We start from the raw sequence: 27,829 nt of genomic DNA, 5'->3' as shown, positions 1-27,829 counted from the left end.
GTTCTGCACCTTAAAATCTATCAAGATGATTCTAGAAAGGTATCCTAGGAAAGATTACTTCCTGTATAATTTCTGAATCTCTCTAGGGTCTTTCCTCCAATAGCCTACCTAGCTTTCCTCATTCCATCAGCTCCAAGCAATCCAGGTCATGCATTAGTGCTTGACTGCAAGATACTCAAACGCAAGCAGAGCCCTGCTGCAACTCTTTTGGGGAAGAGGAGTTAAAAGGGAAGCAGCGAGGGAGGTGGCAGGCAACCTCAAATTTGGGTAGGGGTGGGAGTCGTATGCTTGTATATCAGATAAAACTATTCTGCCGATACAACAATTGTCTTCTTTTTTTTCGCTTAGGCTAGCTCATTCTAGACACACTGTATGTACAATATCACAAGCTTCAAGAGCATCAGGCCAATAAGAACAGATGCAAGAACATGCTATCCTTTCAGTTATTGGAGAAATGTAAAGGTGGTCTTGTTCAAAAGCAGCAGTTCTTTTTTCACCAGCCAAGTCCAACAAGCTGCAAACAGCTTGAGCTTCCTACTGCCTTAATGCTATGTCAATGATGAGAAAAGTCTCATGCTTTTACAGTGCCAGCTTTCAACAGAATCTTTACAGGAGTTGGTAGTATAAAAGAAAAATCGAAGGAATCATATGACCTGGTACATTCTGCCAGTTGAATTGGGCCACATCATTTCTATGCTTCTAAACTTTTAAACACGGAATACATACTTCAAAGAAAATACCCGATGTATGCGAGCCCATTCCGAAAGGCCAATTCGCTGTGTATGCTACACGACAGGGAAAATCCCTCCCATTTCTCACAAACACCGACATCAATTATCTTTAATGATATTGACAGGCTCACTAAAAACGTACTTTGGTAAGTCATACTTTGCACCTGCAAAAATGATATCGTTATTGAGCATGTCTATGGACTCTTTGAAGTGAGCTGAATATAAAACAAGCATCCAGTTGATTCATCACCTCTTTCATCATAGCAGACAGACAAGTCATCTGAGGTAACGATGATGCCAGCACTATCTACAATTGCTTGTGTGAGGCTCAGGTCAGCCTCTGCTGCTGCATGAAGGGCGTCCCAGATTTCTGTAGAACAACATGGCTATTCAGATATGTAGAACTTCCCATGTTAAAACTATTGTCAGAATAGCTGCAATGACATCAATGACCAAGGTGTGTATATACGTGTGAGGATGGCATACCCATGATCATCCCCCATCCATAGGGCATACAATGTGTGTGAAATTGCCTGCACTATAACAATCTAGATATTGACTAAATTGACAGCGCTTCTGTTTCACATCGAACCTCAACGACAGAAATGAAAGCACTAAAATGCACCAAAATTAATGGAAGGGGTCTTCAAAGAAATGCTATAATTAAGAAAAATACAAACCTTTCCCTTAAATTCTACATAATGTCCATCCTTTGGTAAAAGCCAGAAGGTGGCAGAGAAAAAAACCTAGGTACAGTTGAAACCACCTTTAATCAATCATACATGGTACAAGAAAACGACAGTAAGTTTCATTCACGTAGTTATGTTAGCCCCATGCGGCCTCTTACTGCTAACCTGCAGATAGATGGCATTTAGGCCTGCTTACACTTGACGCAAATCATATCTCACAGCAGTTGTTTGCAGTTTGACGAAATTAGTCTTGATACACATCAAGTCCACCCAGAAATTCATGGATAAAGGCAAGAAGCAATGTCGTTGTAGCTCAAAACTTCGTATCTTAGATTTGTTAACATCGTCATTATTGCCCGACTTTTTTTTTTCGCCTCATTCACAAGGCTTTAAATATGCATTATTCATGCCGATAACACTTGTAATTACATTTTGTGCCACATAACAAAAGTGAATTCCAGTGCATACATATGGGGTACTAGACTACAGGGTCAAGGACTCCACTTCAGTTTAGAGAAAGGAATGTGGCAACAGCATTAGCATGAATTGTGCACGCTTGCATCTCGGCTTTACGCAACTGGCAGTTCTCTCCAACATTCAACCAAGAGATGGTGCTAGGAAGGGATTTCATCACTCACCCAGGAAAAAGTGAATATGGTATGAGCCTTAGGCTAGTTAGGACAGTTAGTAAAGTTAGTACTAGTTCTAGGGTTAGTACACTTAGGACCGTTAGTCCTAAGTTGGCTGGGCCACATAGGCCACTCTTGTACTTTCTTCATTATCCATTTTGCAAGTACACTCCATTGTTTTCCAGCATAGCTTCCCACTCAACAGTGATATCACAGCAGGATTGCTTGATCTAGCTTGCTCCCCCATGCAATACCTTGCAACCCCTTTTTGCCTTGGCGACCCGAACTACTCCAATGTGGCCTGTGACTTTGGGACCTGACCATCCGATGCACACTTTCACACCAATGACCTGCTAGAAGAAGCCGTCCATCGATCTCCTCAGGCGATCCACGAACCAAGGATACTATTGAAGTCAACTTCAATAGTATACGCAACACCCAAGGCTGAGGGCACATGCTGCTCATGGCAGTGCTAAAGAGAACCTTGATGCAGAGACTTGTACAAAACTCCATAATCTCCTTTGGACGAAGAATGTCAGACCACTCTTTAGGATGTCACCTGTGGTCTTGTCTGTAATGCATGGACTGACTACGCTCTGACTGACTGGCAAGATTGATTATGCTTTGACTTACTGCCTTGAATGTCTGCTGGAAAGAATCCCTTGGAATGATGGGCAGGCAACTCCTTTTATAGACTTTTAGGATAGACTGCCCGACCATGGTCGATGGTCAATGCCGACCATTGACCCTGGTTGGCCGGTCAACTCCAACAGCTGACCAGGTCAGTCAAAAGTCAACGTTGAGAAAAAAAAGTCAACGCATGGCCTTTTTGGCTAGACAAGTCGGCTCTGCATTTCTTTAACCTATGTTGTCTTCTACTGATGGTGCATTCTTTGGCACCTTTTCTGGCCCTAAATCCTTGCCAAAAAGTTTCTTGATATGCTGTGAAATGCTGACTGTGCAACTAGGTGTCACTGCCACCTATGCCATGCACTAGTGCATGTGACACAAGGAGTTTTGTAAGTTTTGGTTCATAGCCAACCCGGTACGTAGTACATGTTTCTTCATGATCTACACTGGACAGCAAGGTATGAAAGGTACCTTTAACAAGCTAAAACAATGGTATTATTGGCCGCCATCTATGGTGCCGGATCTGCCAAAAGGTAAAGGTGTCCAACAACAAGCAAGCAGGACTACTGAAGCACATTGAACGAAGCATCCAAAGCTATCACATCGAAAAACTGACCTTTCCCAATCGTAAAGGTGGTCAACAATGTCACTATGCGGTTACAACCACCTGCATTTTGAAAATGCACCCACTGTTTCATGGGCAGTAGCTGTAGCAGTACGTCGGACCCTGATTAGATGCCAATGACGAGGAGGAACCAGAGGTGGTAGACCAGGTGGAGATTCTGGAGCCCAAGCAAATCTTTCTCCATTGGTTCAAAAATGGCACAAGGCAACACCAAAGGATTTATTTGACCAAATTCAAACAAGACTCCAAGCAAATGTGTTTGGATAATCCTTATTTTTTAGATTGCCCAAAGATACCCAAATGGTGCAAGGAGGCAATGCAACTTGATCGCATTGTGACTTAAGTCTGTGGTGATGTCACATCGGTGTGACAAACTTTTCGCAGTTGGTTTGTCGGGCATACCACCAATTGCGAGCACTATTTAATAGGACAGTGTTTGAACTATATCAAGGGTAATGTAGCTCAGTGAGTGTGAGGCCTTTTCTTCATATGAAAGTGAAACATGTTCCACAGGTCTTCCTTTGCTTTGCCAGGACTTCCCCTCGAGACAAGGCAATAAACAATGGCGGGTATGGCAGCCTACAAGAGAGCAGGGCAGGGGCAGCCTCCTAGAACTGTACAGAACAGTCAGCAGCACTCTAGAGCATATTACAAAGGCCTATGGTTGTTGCCAGCAGGCTTCAAGGTGCAGGTGCCAGCATCATCAGAGTCGAACCAATGCACGAATACCCTCTCCTCTCAGTCCAAGAAGGGTCCTTCCAATAGCCACATGACAGAAGGACAGCATCCCAAAGTTCCTTCCAGCTGGAAGTTAGTTGTACGCTTCGAATGCGTCCTTGCTTTTTTCTAGTAGGAGACACCCATCGCAGTGTGGCTTCCATCTTCCAGTCGTATTGATGAAGAAGTAAAGCGAATACTCTCTTCGGGGGAAGGGTGCGGGGGGGGGGGGGGGGAATCCTGTGTCGTGTGTTATTCCCACATTGTCTTTCAATTATATCTCTCTTTAGTCATTGTGTTTCAATTACGCTTATCCTTCCGCATCTAGACATGAACACACTTCCTCTTAGACATTTTGTCGATACACGACCAAAGATAGCTTCAGCAGTCAAACCAATGTTACATGTTATAGATAGAGAATTGTCATCATCTAAGGTATGTTTACATTTTTTTGGTGCCCCCCCTTCATCTCTTCGCCTTCTCCCTTTCCCTCTCTCCCTCTCTAGCCCGAGTCTCTGGTCCTGATATTCTGCTCCAGCCTGCTCCTCCAGCTTGTTTCTTTGCTTCTGTTCCAGCCTGCTCCTGTCTAAAGCATAGCAAGACGGTGTAACGTGTCTGCTTCTAAGGATGCCAGCAGGTAGACGGTGTAAGGTGTCTACTTCTAAGGGTACAGCACGTACTAACCCGAGAGACATGCATTGGATAGTGTTGTGGTTTTGGGTTCAAGATCAGAACGAGTGCAAATATTCAAAATGTTCAATTCAGTCTAAAATTGGAGTGAAAAATGGTGTGAGTGGGACGTGGCATGACCGGTTGTGAGACCTGTTCAACGGGACAATGGTGATCACTGCCATCTGATTAGCTTAGTAGAACTGGCCATCTATCAGGCCTTGTACAGTAGGGTTACCTTTGCTCTTCCATGGCTTTCCCTCGAGACAAGGCAGTGAACAACGGCAGCAATGGCGGCCTACACAACAGCAAGGAAACCTGGAGCTGTATGGAAGAGTCAGTAGCAGTCTGGAGTAAGTTACAAAGGTTTAGAGCATGCGAGCAGGCAGGGCACAGGACTATTTATAGGCCCTAGGGACAGCCAGTACAGGTCCTCTGTACTACAGATCTACTCAGCCAGATCAGCAGGCTCGTCGGCCAAATCACCGGACTGGTTGGCAGCGCCTTGTTACCAGGAGGGCCTTCAATGGCAGTACAGCAGCAGTCCGCATATCTGTTGCAGCCCTTGAGGATAGACCAACAGCATCCCATGCAAGGGTTACAGCAGATCTACCATGGACACGTCTTCCCCATGGGCAGGGTGAATATCAGCTCAGTTTTCCAGAGCAAGTTTTCAGCAGTATCAGAGTAAACTACAGCCAGTACCAACGCACGGAGACCCTCTCCATCTCAGTTCAAGAAGAGTCTCCACAGCCACATGACAGAAATATAGCATTCCAGAGTTCCTTCCAACCTGCCGTTTGTTGTAACTTCGCATGGGCACAATGCGCACCCTTGCTCTTCCAACAAGAGGCACCCATCAAAGTGCGGCTTCCACCTTCCGCCCGCACTTCACTCTACGAAAAATGGCATTCAGCACCACTTTGTTAAATCCTTCCCTAGTTTATAGTTCTGCTCCACCTTCAATAGGGCCACAGCATCAACTTCAACCACAAACATGGACCATTCAGAGACTAGAGACCTGGATCGCGATTCACAAACTCCATGTCAACCTGCGCTATAGAGACCATGATGAAGATGATGTTCGAGGGCAAAGCTACAAGATCATTGGGATTACCAAGAGTGGGATTACCAAGAGACCCTTCACAGAAATCCTGAAAGGAGAAACGAGAAAGTGTCATTTGTTTACTCCAGCCACCCAGTGACACCCGTCCTGCCAGAGAAGGTCTCCTTCCAATGCTACAAGGGCAAGGCAAACCTGTAAGCCCTCACTGCCTAGATCAATTAGTTCGATAATTACTTCATACGTCAATGAAGGATGGACGAGGAACGGTGAATGTTCTCCATGCACCTAGGTGGCAATGCAATCAAATGGTGGCAGAAGTGGCACCTAGATAGCTTAGACCCACGGTTGGGGGTGTCCACTTGTAGTTGGGAGACCTATACAGACATCAAGAGATGTATGCCACCACAGTACATGGCCAGACTCAAGGACCAGTTCTTCGACATGGCCGAGGGTCCCAATGAATCAGTTAGCCATTACACTAACCAGTTCAGCTATTGGTGGAGGATAGCAACAAACTTGATAAGTTTCAACATGAACTAAAGTTGGGCATCCAAGCGTATGTTCAGAGTTTCAAACCGGACACGTATGAGCATACATTCATGCTCATGTAGAACTTTAAGCTCATGCACAGAAAGCAAGGCTCTAGAGTAGCTTCCCAAGAAAAGCCAAGCTCTACCTCACAATCGAGAGGTGGCCATGGGAATAATGCCTCAAAAAAGAGCTTTGGCCGGAACGACAAGGGGATGGCAACCAGACCGCACCACCCAAGAAGAGGATGGGATTGGTTGATAATGATTGGGCTTACATACGACTTATCCGACCAATCTTTCTAGCACTTTTTCTTCTGCAAATATATAGTTTGACATATCATGCAGGGTAGACTTATCAACATATTCTTTGATTCCTGATTTAATTTTCTCAAAGAGGAACCAAATCAAACCTCAAAAGAAATTATGTATGCGCTAGTACTGATTCTGTTCATTTCATTTCAGAGTATTAGCTCTTTGCAACTGTGCTTTATGCACTTTGCTATGTTGTAATTCGTATATGTAGAATGTTTTGTAGGAGTATACAACAAACATGAAACTCAGAACACTGTGGACCCCTCCATTTGGGGCACCCCAAAAAACTCCTTAAATGGGTAGCTAAGTTGCAAGATTAGTTATTTAACCACCTTGTTTGCTCATAGGATCCAAGCATGAAGAATGCATTCCCAACACCATACCTCATATCAGCCAAAAGCAAATGATTTGTCAAAGCTAGCTAGCATTTTAATGTAGGATGAGGCGTGGTTTATATTCGCAGACATGACAACCCTCTTGGAAATAGCCAGTAGACTAGCACCAAACACGTATATTACAGGGATATGAAGGCCGAAGAATAGACAACACTTTCATTTAAAAATTCAAAGAGCAGATCTTTTTAATGCATGATGTCAGAAAGGAGCCACTAAACTGAATTCCAAAGGAGATCCTTAACTGACATACCTTTCTTACCCCCATAATGAGGAGCTGTGTCCCAAAACTCGTCACGCATCTGCTTCAATTGTGCTCGAGTAATTGGTTCAGAATGCTTCCAAGGCTTTGGTTTCTTCAACTTCTTTTTATGGCCTACCACAAGCAAAACCATTCTCTCAATCACAATGCCAATTACGCATGCAAACACACACCACCCACAACCATGCTCTATAGCAAAGTTATAAGACAGACTTTAGGACCTTTATTGCAAGTTGCATATTTTTGGAACATAATGATTGCAGCACAACATCAAATCATTAAAACCCTTGACAGCAGTTGTAAATATGAGACAACACCTAATACAACTAAAAGGTAAGGATAAGCCTGCAGCAGAAGATATGATTCTCGACTACGAGATTTTCTAATTGAATAGACACTCATTTAAATTCCAGTAGAAATAGTACAGCAAGAACATTATCATGGTTTGCATTACTATACAGCAGGAACTAGATTTTGTAAGCCATGATAAAATGCATTACAATCATCAGCACAGGGATCCCCAACAGCAATGGGTCGATCGCAATGCTTGTTTTATAAAGTGTAGAGATCATAATCAAAAAGATGTTTACTGCAGTCTGCAAATCTACAAGTAGCTGTCTTTAAAGAATGGCAAGAGATGCAGAAAACCTTCTAAATAATCTAAAAGGAATACCTGGTTGAATTGAGACTTGAATATCTGCAAGTTTACTTGGAAGCATTTTTCCTTTTAATATGATCAGTAGTTTCTCGGGATAAACTTACTTATCTATAACCTATTAACCACGGGCAACGAAAAAAAAAAAGAGGACAAGTGGTGGCTTGGAGGAGAGAAGAGCCACGTGTCACCTGGAGGATTGCTTGGACGTTACAGTCTACGACGTTTGCAAAGTGCAGGAGGAAAGACGTTTCATGCTTTCATTTCTTGGAAGATTTTGATCTTCTTCCGTTCAGCACTTCCTCTTGGATCTCCACCAATTCTAGCTTCACCCCCAACCCCCCTCCCCCCGATCTCCTCCGCCCACTCCTTTCCCTCTATTTCTTTGCCTCCCCCTCCATCGACCTCATGATCAAAGTCCTCAACCTCCCCCTATTTCGTGAAATGGGTCGCTCCCAATGACGCCACTTACAGCAATCTCATAGCTGGGGCATCAAGTGAAGCCAAGTCAATATGCCCTTCAGGCTCCTGCAAGAGATAAAAAAGCCTACTAAAGACACGTATGTTGGCGTTATGAAGGGTTTTTAACCAGCCTTCAAAATCTCCAAAGGGCAGTGAACCGTTAATAACCAGCAAATACTTAATTTCCACGTCTCCGACTCTGCAAATCCTCCCGCCTGGAAGCAAATCGAGTGCCTGGAACAGCCAAACGTCCTGGAAAAGTGTGATTTTGATAAGTGCTTGGCCTGGAAGACTCCTAGAAGACGTGCGAATCAGATTTGATGCTCTGGGAAGGCATGGACAGCAGAAATGCAGCATTAAAGAACTGATCTAGAAGATCCTAGAACAAAAACGAGTTCGTTTTTTAGCTTCTGGCAACCCGCAGACTGCCCTGGTGTCGAAAATCAGTAAGGCGATGTGATAGAATAGCCTAGAGCACTTTCCCAGCTTGTGACTTGCCTCTCCCTATTCTTTTGCGGTGAAGCGGTACCTCGAGTGAGACATACAGTGGCACCAAGCAACCTCTATATATCAGAAGCGGTCTGAGCCAAGGTGGTTTTTGCAGAGCTCAGGAAGCATAAGTTGCTGATTAATGCCAAGAAGAGTGAATTTTTTATGCACGAAATCCACTTTTTTGGGGCACATAATATCTAAGGATGGAGTCAGGATGGATCCTGCCAAAGTGGAAGCCATACGGAATTGGCAACCGTTGAAAAACATCCATGAAATACGGAGCTTTCTTGATTGATGCTCGTACTACAAGCGGTTTATCCGCTATTTTGCTGAAATAGCATCACCTCTGCATGCCCTACAAAAGAAAGGTGTCTTTCAGGTGGGATACTAAGGAAATTGCAACTTTCAAAGAGCTTAAGAAGACGATCCTGTCATAATCTTGCCACACTTACACAAGTCCTTTGCTGTCCAGTGTGATGCCTGTGGGAACAGCATAGGAGGAGTACTCATGCGGGACGGTAGAGTGGTTGCATATGAGAGCAGCGTGTTCACTGATACTGAGATGAATTTTGGGATATATGAGAAAGAGATGGCGGCTTTCATACATGCCCTTTCTACTTGGAAGCATTACCTCTTAGGTGCTGATTTTTATGTCCAGACGAATCACCAATTCTTGAGGTATTTTCTCACTTAGAGAAAGTTGTCAGAAAAGCACATGCAGTGGGCAAACTTCCTTTCGATGTTTCATTTTCAGATTGTGCATGTTCCTGGCAAGAAGAATGTTGTTGCAGATGCACTTTCCAGGAAGTCCAGTCCCGATGCCGTATCAAAGAAACCGCCAGCTGTCACGATTGCATACCACAGTGAACTTGATGCCATGAAGGATCAATATGCCAATGATGATTTTGCAAGGATTTATGATCAGCTGGTTGAGGGCTGTTAAAATGGTCACCTCCCCATCTGTAAGCCCCCATATGAGGAGAGCATGGCGGGGGTGAACCTAGGAAAAGAAAGAGGGAGGGGGCTGCCACATGGGCAGCACCTCACACAAAGAAAGGAGAGTACCTGGCAAAAGGAAGCTTGCCTCGAGGGCAGATCTGGCAGAGAATGGCCAGGTGACTGTCAAGGACAGAGTAGAGCAGATCTGCACAGCATCTCCATTAAGGAACGAAGGCACGATGATGTCAGCCACAGTACGGATCTGTACGGGCTGCTGCAGGGCAGTGTACGGAAGGGGTACGGGCAGGACATGGCGCCGGCAAAGGGCTGCAGCATGGTGCAGCATAGTGGGGGTCTACGGGCAGGTATACAGCCTGCAGCAGGGTCTCCAGCAGCAACAAAGGGCAGCCTAGCAGCAGCCCAAAAGGGCCTGGCTAGGGCCCTTATATAGGGCTGGTTGGACCAGCCAACCAGGTCGGCCAGTCTGGTCAGCCAGGATGAGGCTGGCTGGTCGATTTTATGACAGCCCCTTGGGGGCCTATAAAAGGAGAGGCCTCAGGCCTCATTTCACATCCAACCAAGCAGCTTTGGGAGGAGCATAAAGGAGCAGCATATCCACCATCCTTGGGCCTCTACACGACGGGAAGTGAAGGAGAGAGGTGTTGCTAAAGACTTAGCTCCAGGGAGAGGCTGAACCTAGACTGTCTTCTAGAGCAGAAGGTTGCTGAGATCATCATCATCCGGAGCAGCAGAGCCTCAGCAGACTGGAGCAGCATATCAGTACCTATAGGGCCTACATCCAGGAGGTGTATAGGAGGCTGAAGAGCTGCAGACAAGCTGACTTAGGGCTGCACACCTAGGCTGACATCCAGGGCAGCAAGGTGTAGAGATCAAGTCTGGACAGAAAGTCTACAGACGCTCGACAAGGAGCACGCGGGCTCGAGTCTAGAGATAGCCAGCAGATAGGAGAAGTACCTTGTGGTAAGATCAGAGGACCACACCATTGGTGGGACTATGGATCTATCTCTTTTGTATTGTGTCCATAGCTTTGGACGGAAATATATTATTTTGGTGGTTTCTCTATCTGGCTAGTTCATTGTCTATTGATGAGTCTGCAAATCTATTTTATGCACATAAGTTAAGAAGTTTGTGATTCCACACCCCACACCACACTGTGTGAGCTCCAGGGCTATTCTATCAGTCTTCTGCTGTGCGTACCCTCTGTTGGGTCATTTCTAACAAGGGCAATCGGCATGAGCACTATATGCTTAAGGATGGATTCCTGATGATGCATGGCAGACTTTGTGTCACAAAGCAGTTGAGGCCAAAGGTTCTGATGGAGAGTCATGCCCCACCATATGCAGCACATCGAGGCATTGAGGCCACAGTCAAAGGTGTGGAGCACTTCTTCTATTGGCTGACTTTGAGAAAAGATGTTGAGGCTTATGTAAAGACATGCATCACTTGTCAGAAGGTGAAGTACGACAGGCAAAAGCAGCTGGATTGCTACAGCCATTGCCTATTCCGAATAGACCCTCGCAAAGAATTGCCATGGACTTCATCTTCGATCTGCCTCGTACACCATCAGGACATGATGGAATTTGGACCATAATTTGCAGATTCAGCAAGCAGGCCCACTTTATTCCAGTGCAGAAGAAAATTACAGCAGATCAAATGGCGAGATTATTTGTCTCATATTTTCAAGCACCACGGGATGCCTCAATCCATTGTCAGTGATCCAGACCCCCATATGACCAGCCTTTTCTAGAGAGATTTGTTTGAAAACATGGACACTACACTGAATTTTTCATCTTCTTTCCACCCACAGTCAGAAGAGGCAAACTCTACTACCCTCAATCTTCTCACATGCTATGTTTCAGACCAGCAAACAAAATGGGAGCCAGTTTTGCAACTAGTTGAATTTACCTACCAACAATACAGTGCATTCTTCACGAGGAAAGCACCTTTCGAAATTGTGGAACGCGGAAGAAAGGTACCTCCCATTTTGCACACCAAAGAGAAGATCTTTGAAGTGGACAGATTTGTGGAAAGCTTAGATGCAGCCTATCAGAAGGTAAAAACCGCCCTCCAAAAAAGCCAAGAGAAGCAAAAAAGAGCAACAGATAAGCACCAACGTGAATTGGTCTTTAAAGACAATGATTGCGTTTTGAGAAAACAAGACTTAGGCAAGGATAAGGTGTACACCAAACTGAAAATGTGGTACTATGGGCCTTTCCAAGTCTTGCAAAAGATAAATGATGTAGCTTACAAGCTGAAGCTACCAAGCCATTGGACAATTCACCATGCCTTTCATGTGAGTTTGTTGAAGCCTTTTCAAGGAGATTTACCAGAAGACATGCTTGATAAGAAACAGCCTGAAGTGGAGGAACTGGATGACATTTTGGTCCCGGAAAAGATTTTGGCACACCGTGAAAGAAAAGTCAGAGGTAGAGTTTCCTGAAGGTATCTGGTAAAGTTTCAGAACTACTCAGCACTGGATGCCAAGTGGATGGAGGAAGGTGACCTGGCAGGTTCACCTAGGATATTGCAGCTCTACCTGGTAACATTTCAACTTGAGCCCACTGCAGTATAGGCTCATTCAAGCTCAGCAGAGCAGCGGGCTGCAGTATTGCCTAGTGCTCGAGAGGGGGGTAGCACCCCCGCTACCTCATGACACAGACAGCTCACAGGATATCTAGAGGTGCTTGGTGACACAGCAGGTCGCACCCGAGGTACTGGGTTGCTGACAATATTTTTGCTGTGAAACCTCTATGATGAGTGTCCTACTCACTCCACACAGGTGATGCATTGATGTATGGATAGATTCGCACGCTCTCCTAGACGATATTATCATTGCTCGTTGTATATTACAAATGATACCCAGTCTTATATGAGCTATTCATGCTTTTATCATTGTTCTTTATTTGCTGTAATTTGTAACAGCAAACGAGATTGTTTGCTGTCTCTAGTGGGGGGTATGTCACGGGGATGTGAATCTCATGTGCAAATAACCCCATGGACAAGTGCTAACTTCCTAGAAGTCCCTAGGGGCAAATTCTAAGTGCACCCACTAGGTCCAAGGGCGAGACTAAGGCATTAAAGAGGGTTCTAAATGTTGGGCCCAAGGGGCAACCAACATTGTCCTTGGTAGGGTAGGTTAGAGAATTAATGTAGGGGCCACGTGACAGCCCCTCATGCACCACCTACCACCGTCTCGCTCTCTCCTCCTTGAAGCATTACTGGTTTTTTGGTTTTTGGGTACTTTTTCGAAGGCTAGGGTTCATTGGCATGTATCCCAAGGTGGATTGCTCCCCGTTTTTTTTTTTTTCTGCTCACGCATTTCGAGGCAGTCTGTACGCTGATCCCAAGGCTTCCATACGGCTGTATGGAAACATCTATGCAGAACCTGATGTACAGATTCTGATTAATGTGTACGGACTGTTATGACTGCTCTGCGCGCGGATCGAGGCTGGCTGCAAGTGTACAGGATGCTGCACGACTCCAAAGGCAATAATGACTCGCTGTGCGGACAGTTTTCTGAGTTGTACGGGCTATTGTATGGCTGACGTATGACCCTCTTGCACGATTGGTGATGCTCTGCTAGTTGATCGCTCCTCACCTCCTACCCAAGACTTGCTTGCTCTCTTCCTCTCCCTCTGTTTCCAGAACTCTCTCTTTCACTCTCCTAGCTCCCCTTTTGCCCTGCTAGCCTCCGGTCTAGGATCAACTACCCTTTGGAGGTGATTTCTTCCTCATCTGCTTCTCTAGCTCGTGGCTGAGGGACACAATGTACTGCTGGGAGCTTAGACATGGGATAGGTGCGAGGATTGAGATTGCCCCTCTTCCAAGGACAGCGAGTATGGTCGTTTTGGCCCTCTTTTGATTTCCATTGTCATTTTTCTAGAAGCTTCTTGTTGCATTTTGTTGTTTGAAACTCCTCCTGGCCCTACGGGCTGTGAAAAGACACTGAATTACAGAGGGTGTGCCTATGAAGGAACTTGAGGAGTTCTATGTTGCATCTGAATGCCTTAAGACTATTTGAGCACTTTTGGGGTCTTGCATTGTTGCTTTGTCACCCTTAGTTTGGCACAGTTATTGAGGTATGCCTTAGTCTTTCCTTGGTAGTTGGATATTAGTGTGTGCACTGGAATTGGATGCCTTTGAAGCCAAGGTCTGGCTCAGATAGTGGAATTGCAAGAAGAAAAGTACAAGGGTGAGCCCTTGTTGTAAAGCAGATTCCATTTTTGAAGAATTAAATAAACACACAAAGGGGCGCCAAAGCATTTGGGGCCAGTGGGTGTCTTGTGACTAGTTACTGAGGAGGGGCACTCTTTACTCCCTTAAGTGTTTTCAAGATTGTTTATCAGTGGCATTTAACTAATGGAAGTGACTAAATGATGATGCAATATGGTTCTGAATGGTGTGAATGCTAAGTTAGTTACAGTTTACTGCCCTTTACTTAAATGAAGGCCGATTTCAAATATCACGGAGGAAAGAGAGATAGCATACACATAGCAAGAGTTTGAGGCACAAGTGCAAGATGTAGATTGCTTAATATCAAAGGAGGTTACATATGCCTATGTTATAGGCTAGGCAAGCCTTATCTACAACACCTCACAAATGAGGTCACATAGAAATCAAATTGAAATCTAATCTAACAAAGGCCAAGTGACCCTCTACACACCCAAAGGACACACGTGAGACAAGTAGCCACCTAAGGATAGATTTACACTAACAACATTAGGAATACTCACACTAGGACTCTAGGCCTAATTCCCACACACCGGGGGTGACCCTTTTCTGAGCAAAAACCTCCACACATCCGAGCAAAGGACAAAATTTTCACATTTCTACTTCAAAAAAAGACATATTAGGGTATGTTACTAAAACCATGTTTCACGGAGAAACTAAATGTTTATCCATAGGTCTTAGCATAAAGATGGAGAACTTCATCTAACAATGACAATGATGTTAGGCATGGTGGATACTGGGAGGATGGAAAGGATTTTAAAAAAACACACGTGTAGAGTGGGTTTCTCATAGAAAATCCCCTCATAACTCCTATTTGATAGGGAAGTATACTTGAAGAAAACCTCTCATAACCCCTCTTCATGGGGGGTTTCTGTTGGGATATCTCAAGGTGTATGCCTCAGGCACACCTTATGTTTCTATGTGTGAGTGCTAGAGGCACAGTTAGGTGCCCACAAGCACAGTTAGGTGGTGGAAAAGCCACATAGGATGATTGAGTGAATCTAGGAGCAGATTGAGGAGATGATTGAGGAGCTTTGAGGTCATCAGTGATGTCAGTGACCTTGTATGAGGTGCCTACTTAAGGACCTCTTTCTTCTTCATTCTATATGCAAGTATTCTAATTTTGTGTCCACTCTACTCTTTCCTTTCAGTATTCCAACATGGTATCAGAGCCCTTTGATCCCCCTTGAGCCCATTTTTGCCACATCATCATCTTCTTCTTCTCCATTTTCCTCTTTCTTCCCAAAATCTTTGAGAGCTTGGTTCTCCATCTACAAACAGCCATTGCCCAAACCCTCTGAGCTGGAAACTCCTCTAGTATGGGCGAACTTCCACCTGCAAGCAATTGAAGAAAAAACGTCTGTGGTGGCTGCCATTCTCCAAACAGCGAATTTCTTCTGTTGCTCAATACTCCCTGCATACTCCGCCATTGCCTGAGCCCTCTTAGGAGTAGATGGGCGACCTCAAGACGAAGATTTTGAGCCATTTTTCAGGTCATTTGGTTCAGTAACGAGGGAGAAATCGTCAAAACTCAGTTTCAGCCTGTAGCAACTCTCCCGGGCAAAAGTGCGCACCATTTCGTCCAACCTCTGTGCTGGACCTTCTCTGGTATATGAGCTTTCTTTTGCTTCAGAAAGCCCTCTTTTCCTTGCTTTGAAGAGTGAGCTACAAGCCCTCCAAGTTCAGCTTTTCAGTTTTGACAGTTTTGGACAAGTTTTTGAAGATGATGCTACATAAAATGCTACTCTAGCATTTCTGGTTTTTTGAAGCTTTCAATAACTTTAGTACAAGTGTGGATTCAGTTTTGTTTTGACTTGCTAGACCTGGTTTTGATTGGAAAGTGTTTATTTCATCCACTTCTATGAAGCATGTAAGTGAAAGCATCATTGTTTGAAATTTGGTCACAAGACTTTGCTACATTAAATGCTTATATTTTGAAGCATTTCAGTTGTTATTCTAAGCCCTGTAAGAGAGAAGACACTACCCAATACTTGGGTTAGAGCCTCTCATGGCTTGCTTATGCAAAATATGTGAAAAGCCAAAACATAAAGCAATGTCTTGTTATGCTACAAAGGATGAAAATGCCAACCTGACTTCCTTGTTGAAGATTGCCAAAACAATGGTTGCCAAAAAGGAAGCAACTACAGAAATCTACCCTCTCATGGAACTTTTATTTGACTCCAAGTACAAGAAAAAGATGAAGGTCAGAGCTTCTCTACACAACTATGGAGATGACAAGATAATTGTTCTCTTGAAGGATATGATTTTCAGATCCACTTGTTCTATCATAGTACCATCTTATAAGGCACTAGACACTGCCCATGTGGTAAGACCTTGCCTTGACATGGATATTTTGCCTCCACAAGATGAGGCATCCCATGAAGACTATGCATTTTAAATCATCTCTATGTATGCTCCAGATCTCTCTTTTTATGTCAAGGTACTCAGCCTGGATAGTCCTCCAAAATGAATGAAAATAAACTATTGTGTTTTGTGTGTTTTGTAAACACCTCTGGTCACCTTATGATGTAGGCCATGTGTATGTTTGTTCCATGGTACCTCCTACAGACATTGTGTGCATGTACATGTAGGAGAGATAACCATTGGAAGGTCTGTTTGTATCCCTTTCTGTTTACCTTACACCCAAGGAAACCCTTGCTAGCATGAGAACCTAGCCATAGATTTATCCTTGACCACCATGAGATGGCATGAGAAACTATGAGACTAGATGTATCCTTGACATAGCCTGAGGCATCTCCTTGAGGGGGGGTTTGTTGGGATATCTCAAGGTGTATGCCTCAGGCACACCTTATGTTTCTATGTGTGAGTGCTAGAGGCACAGTTAGGTGCCCACAAGCACAGTTAGGTGGTGGAAAAGCCACATAGGATGATTGAGTGAATCTAGGAGCAGATTGAGAAGATGATTGAGGAGCTTTGAGGTCATCAGTGATGTCAGTGACCTTGTATGAGGTGCCTACTTAAGGACCTCTTTCTTCTTCATTCTATATGCAAGTATTCTGATTTTGTGTCCACTCTACTCTTTCCTTTCAGTATTCCAACAGTTTCTTCAAAGAAAATCATTTGAAGACAGCAGCTTCATCTTCAAACTACCTTGGACTTTGAAGAAACGCTCTCATCACCCATCATGGGGGTTTCTCCAAAGGAAGCCATTTGTAAGAAGCCTTCCAAGATAGTTTTACCCGCGAAACTATCTTGTACAACATTTTTAAAAATGTTATAACTTTCACATCCAATGTCCAAATATAGTCATTTAGCCACTCAAATCGAACGGAAAAGGCCATTTGAGCACACCAGTAAGGTTATAAGTTGTAAATTATATCATTTTGAGTCTTATATTATGAATTTAAGTTTTAATACTATAAACATAGTCATAATATATATTTAGTCTTAGTAGATTTTTCACTTTTTACTGAAATAATCATTGATTTTCATTGATGAAGCCTCTGATGAGAGCCACCAAAAAGTTATAAGAAAACTCTATGGAGAGGAGGTATAATAAGCTATGGTTTGATGGAAGCGTAGTATTTATTATTGAGTCATTGTTTTTGCCTTGGTTTTTCATGCTTTCTAATTGTGCTTACTTAATAGAACAGACAATCTATAAAATTTGTTCTACTAAACACTCTAGAAATAGCCGACAATTGTGTTCTACTTAACACTCTAGGATGAAAATGAAGACATAGAAGAGAGAGAATGAATTTTAAGGTAGTTTCTCTACTAAACACTCCTTGAGTGTAGTGCTAACCTTAAATCACTCATAAAACCTCGCTCATACAATTCTGCTAAAAGGAAGTGCAACTCCCCACACACCTTGGCTATGTCAGTATCCCAAGCACCAATAAGCAACCCATAAGGGTTGGAGCTAGCAGCTCACATCCCAATCGTAGGCTCTGTATATAGAGCCAGAGCTTTAAACCACCGCAAAGAGCCATCCGGCGTCCAAGTTTAGACATGCATTCCATACCACATGCTCTTTCTTGTGGCTGCCTCTCCCAAGCCAGTAGGTCTACATCCGAAGGAGCGCACTCCTTGGACCCCTAATAATGAGCCCTCGGGCTATACTTATAGGCCAGGCCCCAGCTATCTTTAGCTGTGAGCCTAAATTTTAGCATGCATGCCTAAAGTAACTTACTTAACTTGGTGCTAAGTATAGCTCAGCCATTCCACGCCTTTTGCAGACCCACAGGATCTAGACCTCACCTAGGTTGTTCCTAACCTTCAGTTAGACCAATTAAAGGTGCGAGAGTTGAATCAATGATTCTTAGACTATACTTCTCAGTCCTTAATTTGATTCCAAATGGTAGTATCTGTAAGGCATCCATTCAAAGGAATTTTGAAATCAAGAGATTTGCCATGCATGGTAAACGGAGAAGTATCAGCTCCAAAATCTTCTGACTAAACTTAGAAGCTGATTCCAACTTCCTTACTCGAATTTTCATCCGAGACTTTGCGTAAATATCCAATTGAAATCAAAATTAGTGTTGTAATCTTTCATTGTCATGCCCAAGTATACCAATTCTTCTTTCAGATTTTGGATTCTATATAGTATCTATAGGTAATATCTCAACCATAATCCCTCGGAATCCATCTGTGTCCCCGCAGGAATAGAAGAATTTAGTGCTTCTAGCAGATGATGAAATCTGTTTACAGCATTTTATCACTTTCTTAATAGAAAGTTCAATGCGACTCATTAACCAAAAATCATTTAGTAAGTTACTACCCAATAACCTTTCAGACACAGTCACCGGTAGGTCATGGAAGATACTACAAGGTATCAAGCACCTCAAGTGCTCAACTATAACTTCATTAGCTCTTAGCAAAGTGAGCAGCTTTGCTAATGCCAAGCATTTAAACCTTATAGCAATTATTAAAGTCAAAGCTTATTGATGCTGGTTCTAAATTCCTTGCCACATAGGAATTCTAGTATATGTAGTGTCCCATACCACTACAGACCACTCCTCAGACGACTTATCTGGATCATCAAGTGTAGACCTTTGCAAGATCCAAGTTAAATCAAGGTCCTTTTCAAGATCCTTGAATTTATTGCTAGATTCTAGAAAATCATAGCAGATTTTCTCCTCTTAAAGAGGAAAAATAAGGGATCCCAAACTTCTATCATAATACCATGGCCATGAGGAAGAGTTGTGGGTGGGAACTCAATCAAGTATGCAATTCAACTTCTTTCATGTCCCTCAGACATGAGTGATTCTATTCATACGGGAAGTCTATGTTACTTCATCTTCTGAGTCGCAAGAACCATGTATCCTATCTGCAAAATCAAGGAAAAGGATACAGGAGTTCTCAATTCAATAGTTCTCAATGTTCGTATCTTGTGCTTAGCCCAAAGCACTGGAACAATCCGGCTGTTATCTGAGTGAACACTCACTCCAGGATAGCATAGCTCATTGGAAGATTTACCTGAACGACATAGCCATGTCATCAGGTAAAGGTCCTATCTTGTTTACGCAACTAAAAGACATCCCTTGGATTTCTCAAATAGTGGATTAGCCAACACCACACTGTTCCTGTCACCATTACTAAAGTGATGTGACCTGCCATTTCATGGCTGATAAGTCAAATTATGACTAATCATTCACACTCTTGGCCTCAATTCCCTTGTCCCATACCATGGGAATCCACCCATCGGGTGATCAGCCAAGATGTGAATACCAAAGAATATCAAATAGTTGTAATACAAGAATTGACCAGTTAAAGAAACATATAGAACACAAAGTACTTTAAAAGCCTTTCCAAACACATAAGCTTTAAATATAAGAAATTTAAAACTTTTGTTTAGAAAGAAATTCAGGTATCACACAAGTAATCCAAAGAAAACATTACAAGGTAGCAAATAACATAATGGACAACCTACAGAAATAATGTTTAAAGTGAAAATTTCATGCATATCACTCCACCCAAAAAACAAAATGGTGGTACAGTGGAAATCATGTAGTGAAAGTAGGGGACTGAACTCCTTAGTTGAGCCTGTAGTAGCTGGAACGGCTATCTAAAACTTGTTGTCCCTTCAGGTGCTGCGCACAGCTCCAGATGTCTAAGGGGCAACTACGCCAATTGATTGCAATCCAATATGCGCAGACTATACAGCTCCACTATCCAAAACTTGTTGTCCCTTCAGGGTGATGTGCACAAGTCCAGATGTCTAAGGAGCAAATATGCCAATTGATTGCAGTCCAATGTGCAGACTTTACAGCATCTCAGCTATCCAAACACTCCCGGATTTAGAGCAGACTGCACATGCAATCAGCTCCAGATATAAGTGGCTCCTCAACATGATTGCTTAGTGGAGGCTGCCCTGCTGTTGTGCAACAACTCGCGGCCAAAGTAAGGATAGCAACAGAGTGCTAAATTTTCACACAGCAGTACAACATGTTGTTTCCTCTCATCAAGGTTAAACAGCGAAAGGTAGGTAGGAGATATGGTGAGTCACTAGGCAGAGTTCCCCACAGAGATGGTAGCAGGAGAACCGGTCGACTTTCCAAAAAAGAGTGTTAGATGCTTGTGATTGGTAGGCTTGTAGTGAAGTAGAGTTGCAGTAGATCTGTTAGGATAACAGAGGGTAGAGCGCAGTCATTTGCAGCCAGGACAGCTAGATTTGACGAAGTATTCACTAACTTGTGGGTGTGGAAGGAGGCTGAAGTAGAGGCTAATGGGCTGTGCAAAGTGTTGCGAAAGTGATGCCATGCATGGGCTGCATGAGGGGCTAAGCTGCAGGGAAAAGGAGTGACATGCAAGCCTCAAACTTTCCCTTCCTTTCAAAAGGTTGGTGTCCTAGAAAAGTGCTTTTCTAACTCAAAGTTTGCTTTGCGAAAGGTAAAAGAGAGAACTTTAGCTTGGTTTGCATGTCAAAACACATGCATGCACACAAAGTAATTGCATGACACACAATTAAAGTGAAGAGTAGAAATTTCTAACAGTTACCAATTCAAGGAATGCAACCTAGGAAAGTAATGTCACACATGCACCTCTCCTGCTTCCAGCATCCATCGCGACTAAACAGCAGGTCCTCCTGCCTTCCCAGCCAATTATTTCAGCCAAAAAACTCTTCAGCCTGCCCTGGAACAGTATCATGACTGTTCCAGGCTGCTGTTCAATCTGTAAACAAGGCTGAGCCGCAGGAATACCCCACACCAGGTGCTCCTCCAGCCCTCAGCTAGCACCACCCCTCTTCTTGACAACTCGTCTGTCTTCCAAACAGGTTGCTTCATAAACAAATCGACCTCTAGATGCTGCAAATTCACTCCCTGCTTCTCTCTTGACCTTTATCTACCCTTGCAAAGTGTAGAAACGTGCAGATACAGCCAGAAGAATCAGAAACAAAAATTGCAAACGATTCAAATTCTATTTTGCAGCCATGTCTGTAAACTACTCGGTGCTTTCTATCAATTTAGACAACGGATTTTGCAAAGGCATTTGAATGAAATGATTGCGAGTTTCCAAACACGTATACTTGAACTTAAGAGATTGCAATTAAGCTGGAATTAAGACTTATACAGCTTAAACACAAAGTGACATCATTGGAAATTGCGATATGATTGAGGGGCCAAGACGCCCCCCCCCCCCCCCCCCCTTTCTTATCTAGGCTCACTTTATTCCTGAAAATGGAGATACAAGACCAAGGTGCAATGCACCTTCCGAACTGATGAACTCGGTGAAAGCCTAGGACCTAGATACAAGACTCAAGAGCATATGTACAAGGTAGACAACAAAAAAGGAGGACTCCAAGCTCAGGTTTCAACTCTTGGCTTGCCCAATCCACAAGGAAGAAGCCTGCAACAATCACCACTTACATCCAACATTAGAGGCAAGCACTAGTTTCTTAGTAGAAACAACATAAAATAGTGCTGTAAATGAGATAAACTTGACAATACAGACTCCCTTCGTGACTTGACCCTTTGTAGATGAAGTCCTTGATGCCTCAGAAGCTACCTTGGGTGAGGAGAGTGTGGAAATGGGGCTGGAATGAAAACAACTTAGAAAAAACAACCTATAGGCTAGAGAGAGAAAGCCTTTATGGAGTGATAGCTGTAGAGAGAGAGTGCCAATGATGATCCCAAGGGAGGGGATGTAAGAGAGGATCTGCTGCTGTTCCAGAGGTGCACAGAAAGACAGATTTCTGCAAGGGGAATGGGCTGGAACAGTAGAGAGAGAAATTTTGTAGTAGAGAGAGAGAGACTGCAGCAGGAGAGAGAAAGGGGCTGTGGCTGCTCCAGGCTAGGAGAAGGAGAGAGGATGATGCTGCTGTTCCAGAAGAGCTGAGAGGGGGCAGATTTCTAGAGAGGTGGGGCTGGAATTGTAGAGAGAGTGTGTGCTGCTGTAGAGAGAGAAAGTGCTACTGAGGTGAGAGAATGGCCTGGGGAGAAGCTGGCTGCACCCAAGGAGCTGGAGAGGTTCTGCTGCATCATCCAAAAGGAGGGAGAAGAAAAGTGACGAATTTTTCATGTAGGAAATGAAGGGGAGAGGCCTTCTTTTATAGGCTCAGCCCCCCCTGCCCCCCGCCCCCCCCCCCCGGCTTAGAGTGGAAGGTGGACACTTGTCCCAGATTTTTGGTCGGCTGCAGTCCCAAAGAGGACAGCCCACAACCTGCCTCAAATCTACCAGATTTGGGGCCAGACACTTGGCCTGCATGCCCTGCCACTTGCCATGCATGCTGCCACATGTGTGGGACAGGTGGACTGACCTGCCAGCTCAGATTCCATGAGGCAGTCTGCCACATGTCAACGGCCACATGTCACTCCCAAAAACCCTAAAATTTCAAAGTTGTCAGAATTCAATTTTGATCGCACCCACGGGTTCCTAACAGCTTGGACTATCTATTGACGTACTCTAAGGTCATAAGTGAGCCATACTGAGCTCATTTGTTTGTCGTCTTATCTTGTATCTCCATTACTCTTGGCATGCTGCCAGGCCCACACCCAAAGCTCAGGGAACATTCTCTTGAATGGTTCCTAGGTCAGTATGCAATCTGTGCATTTGATTGGTCCCATGTTTGGATACTCAAGTGGGGTGTGGTTTCCAAATGTCCCTCTCAAAGAGAAGCCATCACTCTTGTGGGTCACTAATGCCCATAACCCCAAGCAAGGGGGTCCACCCTCAAATGCTAGACCTAGTCCCCATTGTCCATAACTGAACAGTAGGAAAACATTTCATTTCTTAATAAGCATACTATTGAAAAACAAAAAGAAATAGTACCAAGCAAGTGGAGACATGTTGAAGCAGGATGACAATATCACCAAGCAAAACCACGAAAGTCAAGCACAACGAATTCTCTTCTCCTACCTCTACCAGGGATATGTCGAGACAAGCACTCCCAAGGGAATTCATGCTGTCCCTCACAGGGTCAGGATTCTATGGGGCTCGAAGCTAGCTCTGATACCAAATAACACCACTCCTGACCAGCTCTGGTAAGCCCCAAACCCTAGTAAGGTACAACTTCAAGCCAAAGTCCAACAAACCACAAGACTCACCCGCAAACAACCCATAAGAGTTGAAGCCATAGTTAGGGGAAACAGAAACGGAAACGTTTCAGGGTTCCTAAGGAGGGCTAAAACAGGGAAACGGAATGTCATCAAGGGGGTTTTTAGAAAAAAGGGTTTTGAGCTGAGCACACACAGATCTAGAATGCTATAAGCTGAAAGAGAGGGCTGAAGGAGTGAAGGCTGAGCTACTATGGAGGGCTGAAGCGGAGTGGATGATGGAGGAGGGCAGAAGCAACCTGCAAGAGAGAAAGGACTCCCAGGGAGTGCACAAGGAGGGCTAAAAAACCCTCAAAAGTCCAAGAGTGTGAGGCTGAAGGGGCGGAGGGAGTGAAAGATTGCAAGTGGAGGTGAAAACAAAAATGCAGACAGAGAAAAAACCCGCCAGTGGAAATCACCAAATAGAGGGAGGGGGGTGTTACTTGAAACGGCCCATTTCAGCCAGCCGTTTCAGAGGTCTGAAACGTTTCAGCCCTGAAACGTCATTTCTGGTTGGGACCTTTCCTGAAACACGTTTCAGAGTCCAGCTGGGCCCTGAAACACGTTTCAGCGTAACTATGGTTGAAGCTAGCAACTCACCTCCCAGCGATAGGTTCAATACATCAAGCCACCCCTGAGCCAGAGGTCTAGACCACCGCACAAAACCAGCCAGCCTCGAAGTCCAGACATGTGTCACATACCACATGCCCTTTCCTCTAGCTGTTGCTCCGGTCTACATCCAGAGGAGTGCACTCCTCGGACCCCTGAAAATGAGCACCTGGCCTATACTTATAGGCTAGGTCCCAGCTATCTTTAGTTGTGCACCTATACTTCACCATGCATGTCTCAAGTAACTTTACTTGGTGGCTACGCTTTGCCAAGTATACCTCAGCCGTGCTACACCTTTAGCGGGTCTATCCACAGGACCTAGACCTACCTATGCTAGCTCTGGTCAGGGAACCCTATGGTGTGGCATGAGATAACAAAACCCATCCCGCAAGCAACATCCATCCCCTCTAGCACAGGATGACATCTAGGAGACCGTGGCCATCATTACAACCTGGCATGTTGGGTTGTTCCAGTTACCAAGTTGTACTAGAATTCTATTTCAAAAGTCATCCAATAGTTTGAAGAATACCTGAAAGAGCCAATTGGCATGCTGGTTCTTGCAATGCAGACAATACCACACCACTTGTAACCGTGTGTCCCTGCCGTGGAAGACAATCAATCCTCAGGAGAAGGCCTATATTTTGCTTTGTTGACTTAAAGAAGGCTGTCAATATGGCCTCCAGTGCCTCAGTATTTGGTTTGCTGGGCTAATGTGAAAGGAGTCGAGCAAGGCCTTCCTCTCTCCCCCTCTTTGTTTAGCCCATGCAGAGATAAGTTTGAGCAAACTGTAAGGGAATTTTCATAGCATAAGCGCAGCAATTCTTGAAATGTAGGTGGTGTTTGTATGTCAGGCCTTATACAACTTTCTCATCCCTGCTTTGAAATCAAACACGAGTTATATGAAAAATCACCTGCTCATTCAGGGTGATCTCCAGGCAGGGGATTGACATCATTCTGGGTCCAAATAGCCACACGTGTTTTGGCCTATTTAGTGTTGTTGCTGATCAGGTGATTATCCCACAGTTTAAGCATAACTTTTATATTTCGTCTCTTACAGGCAGATAATATCTGCTAAACGTAGTCCTCTCTGCTCTGCCCCTTGATCCCCAGGAGATGATTCTCACTTCTCTTTTGGGAGAAGAGGGTGTGGGTATTTCAGCCAGGTTCATGCAGACTTTGGCCCTGGGCCAAACGTGAGAAGAGATAGGCTTGACCTCTCCCAAAGGCTTCACGACCTTATCCTCATCCCTGAGGATCAAGCGGAGGCCAGGAAGATTTGACACAATTCTGGGATCTTATCTTGGGGAAACCCTCTCCATAATCTTAAGTTTCTGATCCACACTGCTACAGATGCCTTGCATAAACCTCTCAATTTGCTTGTGGGTTGGCATTGACGTTAATTTTCTTACCCTTCATCAGTGTACATCACCATGTGATTTCTATCTTCCTACAGAAAGCCATGTTTTGGATTTCCCTAAAGTTTATACAAAGCTGAGGAGAGCAACCCAAATGTATACGAAGTGTTCCACGAGTCAAAATCCAGAGACCACCAGTCACACATTCTGCGTTCCTGTCTTAGGGAAACCCATGTTTATCATCTTAATTTCTGATCGGCACTGCTACAGACGACTCGCACAAAACCTCTAAATTTGCTCCTGGGGTGGCATTATCGTTAACTTCAAAGTACCCTTGGTCCGTGTACATTACCAAGGGATTACTTTCGCCCACTATAGAAGACCATTTTCTCCTTGGATTTCCGTAAATTGGTATCAAGATGAGTTGAACCAGTTACCTTGCTGTTTCGTAAATTCATTTCCATCAGTCAGAACCCTCTTACACCAGCCTCCTAACGAGTGCACGTTCCATGTTAGAAGTCTAATGGTGTCCATCTTCTTGGCCATCATGATATATCTCAGCCAATTCAATTCGAACCCCTCTGTACTTTGACTCACACTTCTCAACATGCAGACCACCGATTGCACCAAATTTTCGTTACAGCTCCTCATTTCCTCATTTGAATTTTGCTACCATGGTTTTTTTCTCCCCAAAACCCTCTTCTTCACATAAAGGATTCGCTGTAAAATTAAAATCCCTAGTGCATTTGTGTAGAAATTTACAAACTTCCTTAAAGAGTCGAGGTATCTCCCTCATCTCTTGATTAGGCCTTTACTTTCACAAAGCCCCGTGTCCAACGCCTACTTGAATTTTGAAACCTCTACCAATCATACAATCACAGCAACGCATAACAACCAGAAAAAGCACCGTTCCCAAAGTTTACGAACCAGACACAAGACCTCCATCATGCACCTTAGGCTACAGAAGATGGTTTCGGATCAAAGAGTGAATGCCAGTGACTAAGCATGTGAAAATACAAGAGCAAATCTATCACGACAACAATTGAATTTGAGCACTCTTCTTTCCGGTTCAACTCTTCTCGCCCGGTGAAACTTTCAAAACGTTTCTATCAGCCTTCCCACAATTTCCGATCCAGCGCTAAACGTTCTAAGATAACGATCGACGCCAGCAAAGAAGACTGCAAAAGAGCGATCGAACTTAAAGCCAGGCATTTTTAAAATCCAGAAGATCAGTACGCAACTCACCGTCAGGACCTGTCTCGGATGAACAAGCGCACCCCATTCTCCGTTCGTGTACCTCTTGTGATGCCCGCTTCACATAGTGTGCTGGCACTCAGCTGCGCAGCCAGTCCTCCGATGCGTCTAACCGTAAAGCAAACGGAAAAGCGGGAGAAAGGCTATATATATATATATATATATATATATGTATATATGTGTATATATCTCCACCTCCAGACACGCAATCTGCGATGTGATCTTGGCCACCAAATCCAAACTTGCTTCTCCCGACCTGTCGCCAAACCTGTTCCGCTTCCTTGCCACCGAAACGGTTCCTCAAGAGGAAGAACCGTGTAGAGATGAGTCTGTCGGGAGGAGCCGACGCCACTGCAACTATTTTCGGCCAACAAGACGAAGATTTGACAAGAAAGGTTGATGAGGATCGCTGGATCGTCAACTCCGAATCGAAAAACTGAGAGCAAACTCGATCTTGAGCCTAGAAATCGGAGATTTTGCCAGCCAAAAATCGGTGATTCAAGCTATCGTTCGATCGATGAGCGGAGAAAAGAAGCCTTGCTTTTGCATGCGTGTTCCAGGCTGTGTGTTTTTTCTTGCTCTGATGCTTCTTAATCTCTAACTAATCTCGGCTTAATCCTTGTGTTTAGTGAGTGCTTCAACCCCTACTAATTAATTTCCACCTGTGATTTGCTTTTTCGAAAAACCTTCGGCTTTCTTAGGCTGGGTTCACAACACCCCGCCTCTCAAAGACCATGAGCAGGACACATGAACCGCCCCGTTGGCGCACAATTTTATGGCGTCAGACCACAGCAATAGGGATGGGCAGGGGCATCAAGAATTCTCCAAATTTGATCATGAGCTACCTCTCCAACTGAGTTGGCTCGTCGTCCTCTCATTGGACGACCTCAACACCTAGCCTATGTCGCCGGATGGTGTGTGAATCGAGCCTCAGCCTCCTTTTAACATGGTTTTTTTCCTTCGGTGAGAAGTGGTAGCTCAATCTACTTATATATCTTATACAAATTTATTTAAAAATATACCCTATATTCTAAATTACCAGACTATGATTTTCAATCTAATTTTC

At 44.2% G+C, this 27,829-nt stretch overlaps 1 protein-coding gene across 1 annotated transcript; it reads right to left on the bottom strand.

Moving 5' to 3' along the window:
* Positions 1-443: 443 nt before the first annotated feature.
* Positions 444-27,315, bottom strand: LOC147888007 (uncharacterized). The gene is made up of 4 exons (XM_087393457.1): positions 26,755-27,315; positions 7,244-7,366; positions 982-1,101; positions 444-895 (listed from the first exon to the last, which is right to left on the bottom strand). Exons 1-4 carry the CDS (start codon positions 26,789-26,791, stop codon positions 831-833), a joined length of 345 nt encoding a protein of 114 aa, XP_087249583.1. The 5' UTR covers positions 26,792-27,315; the 3' UTR covers positions 444-830.
* Between the last annotated feature and the right edge of the window lie 514 nt (positions 27,316-27,829).

This window comes from Dipteris shenzhenensis, chromosome 22, assembly GCF_047967505.1.
Source record: "Dipteris shenzhenensis isolate YYH24624 ecotype China chromosome 22, Dip_SZ_1.0, whole genome shotgun sequence".
In the NCBI taxonomy this organism is placed as follows: Eukaryota; Viridiplantae; Streptophyta; class Polypodiopsida; order Gleicheniales; family Dipteridaceae; genus Dipteris; species Dipteris shenzhenensis.
Note: the sequence above shows the minus strand (reverse complement) of the source record. Positions and strands in the feature narration are given on the sequence as shown.

Excerpts from the sequence above, each read along its gene's own strand:
- LOC147888007 (XM_087393457.1), bottom strand. The coding sequence starts at position 26,791 with ATGGGGTGCGCTTGTTCATCCGAGACAGGTCCTGACG. Across the intron at positions 7,367-26,754 it reads ATCCGAGACAGGTCCTGACG|GCCATAAAAAGAAGTTGAAG; the intron begins GTGAGTTGCGTA and ends TGCTTGTGGTAG. Across the intron at positions 1,102-7,243 it reads TCATTATGGGGGTAAGAAAG|AAATCTGGGACGCCCTTCAT; the intron begins GTATGTCAGTTA and ends GTTGTTCTACAG.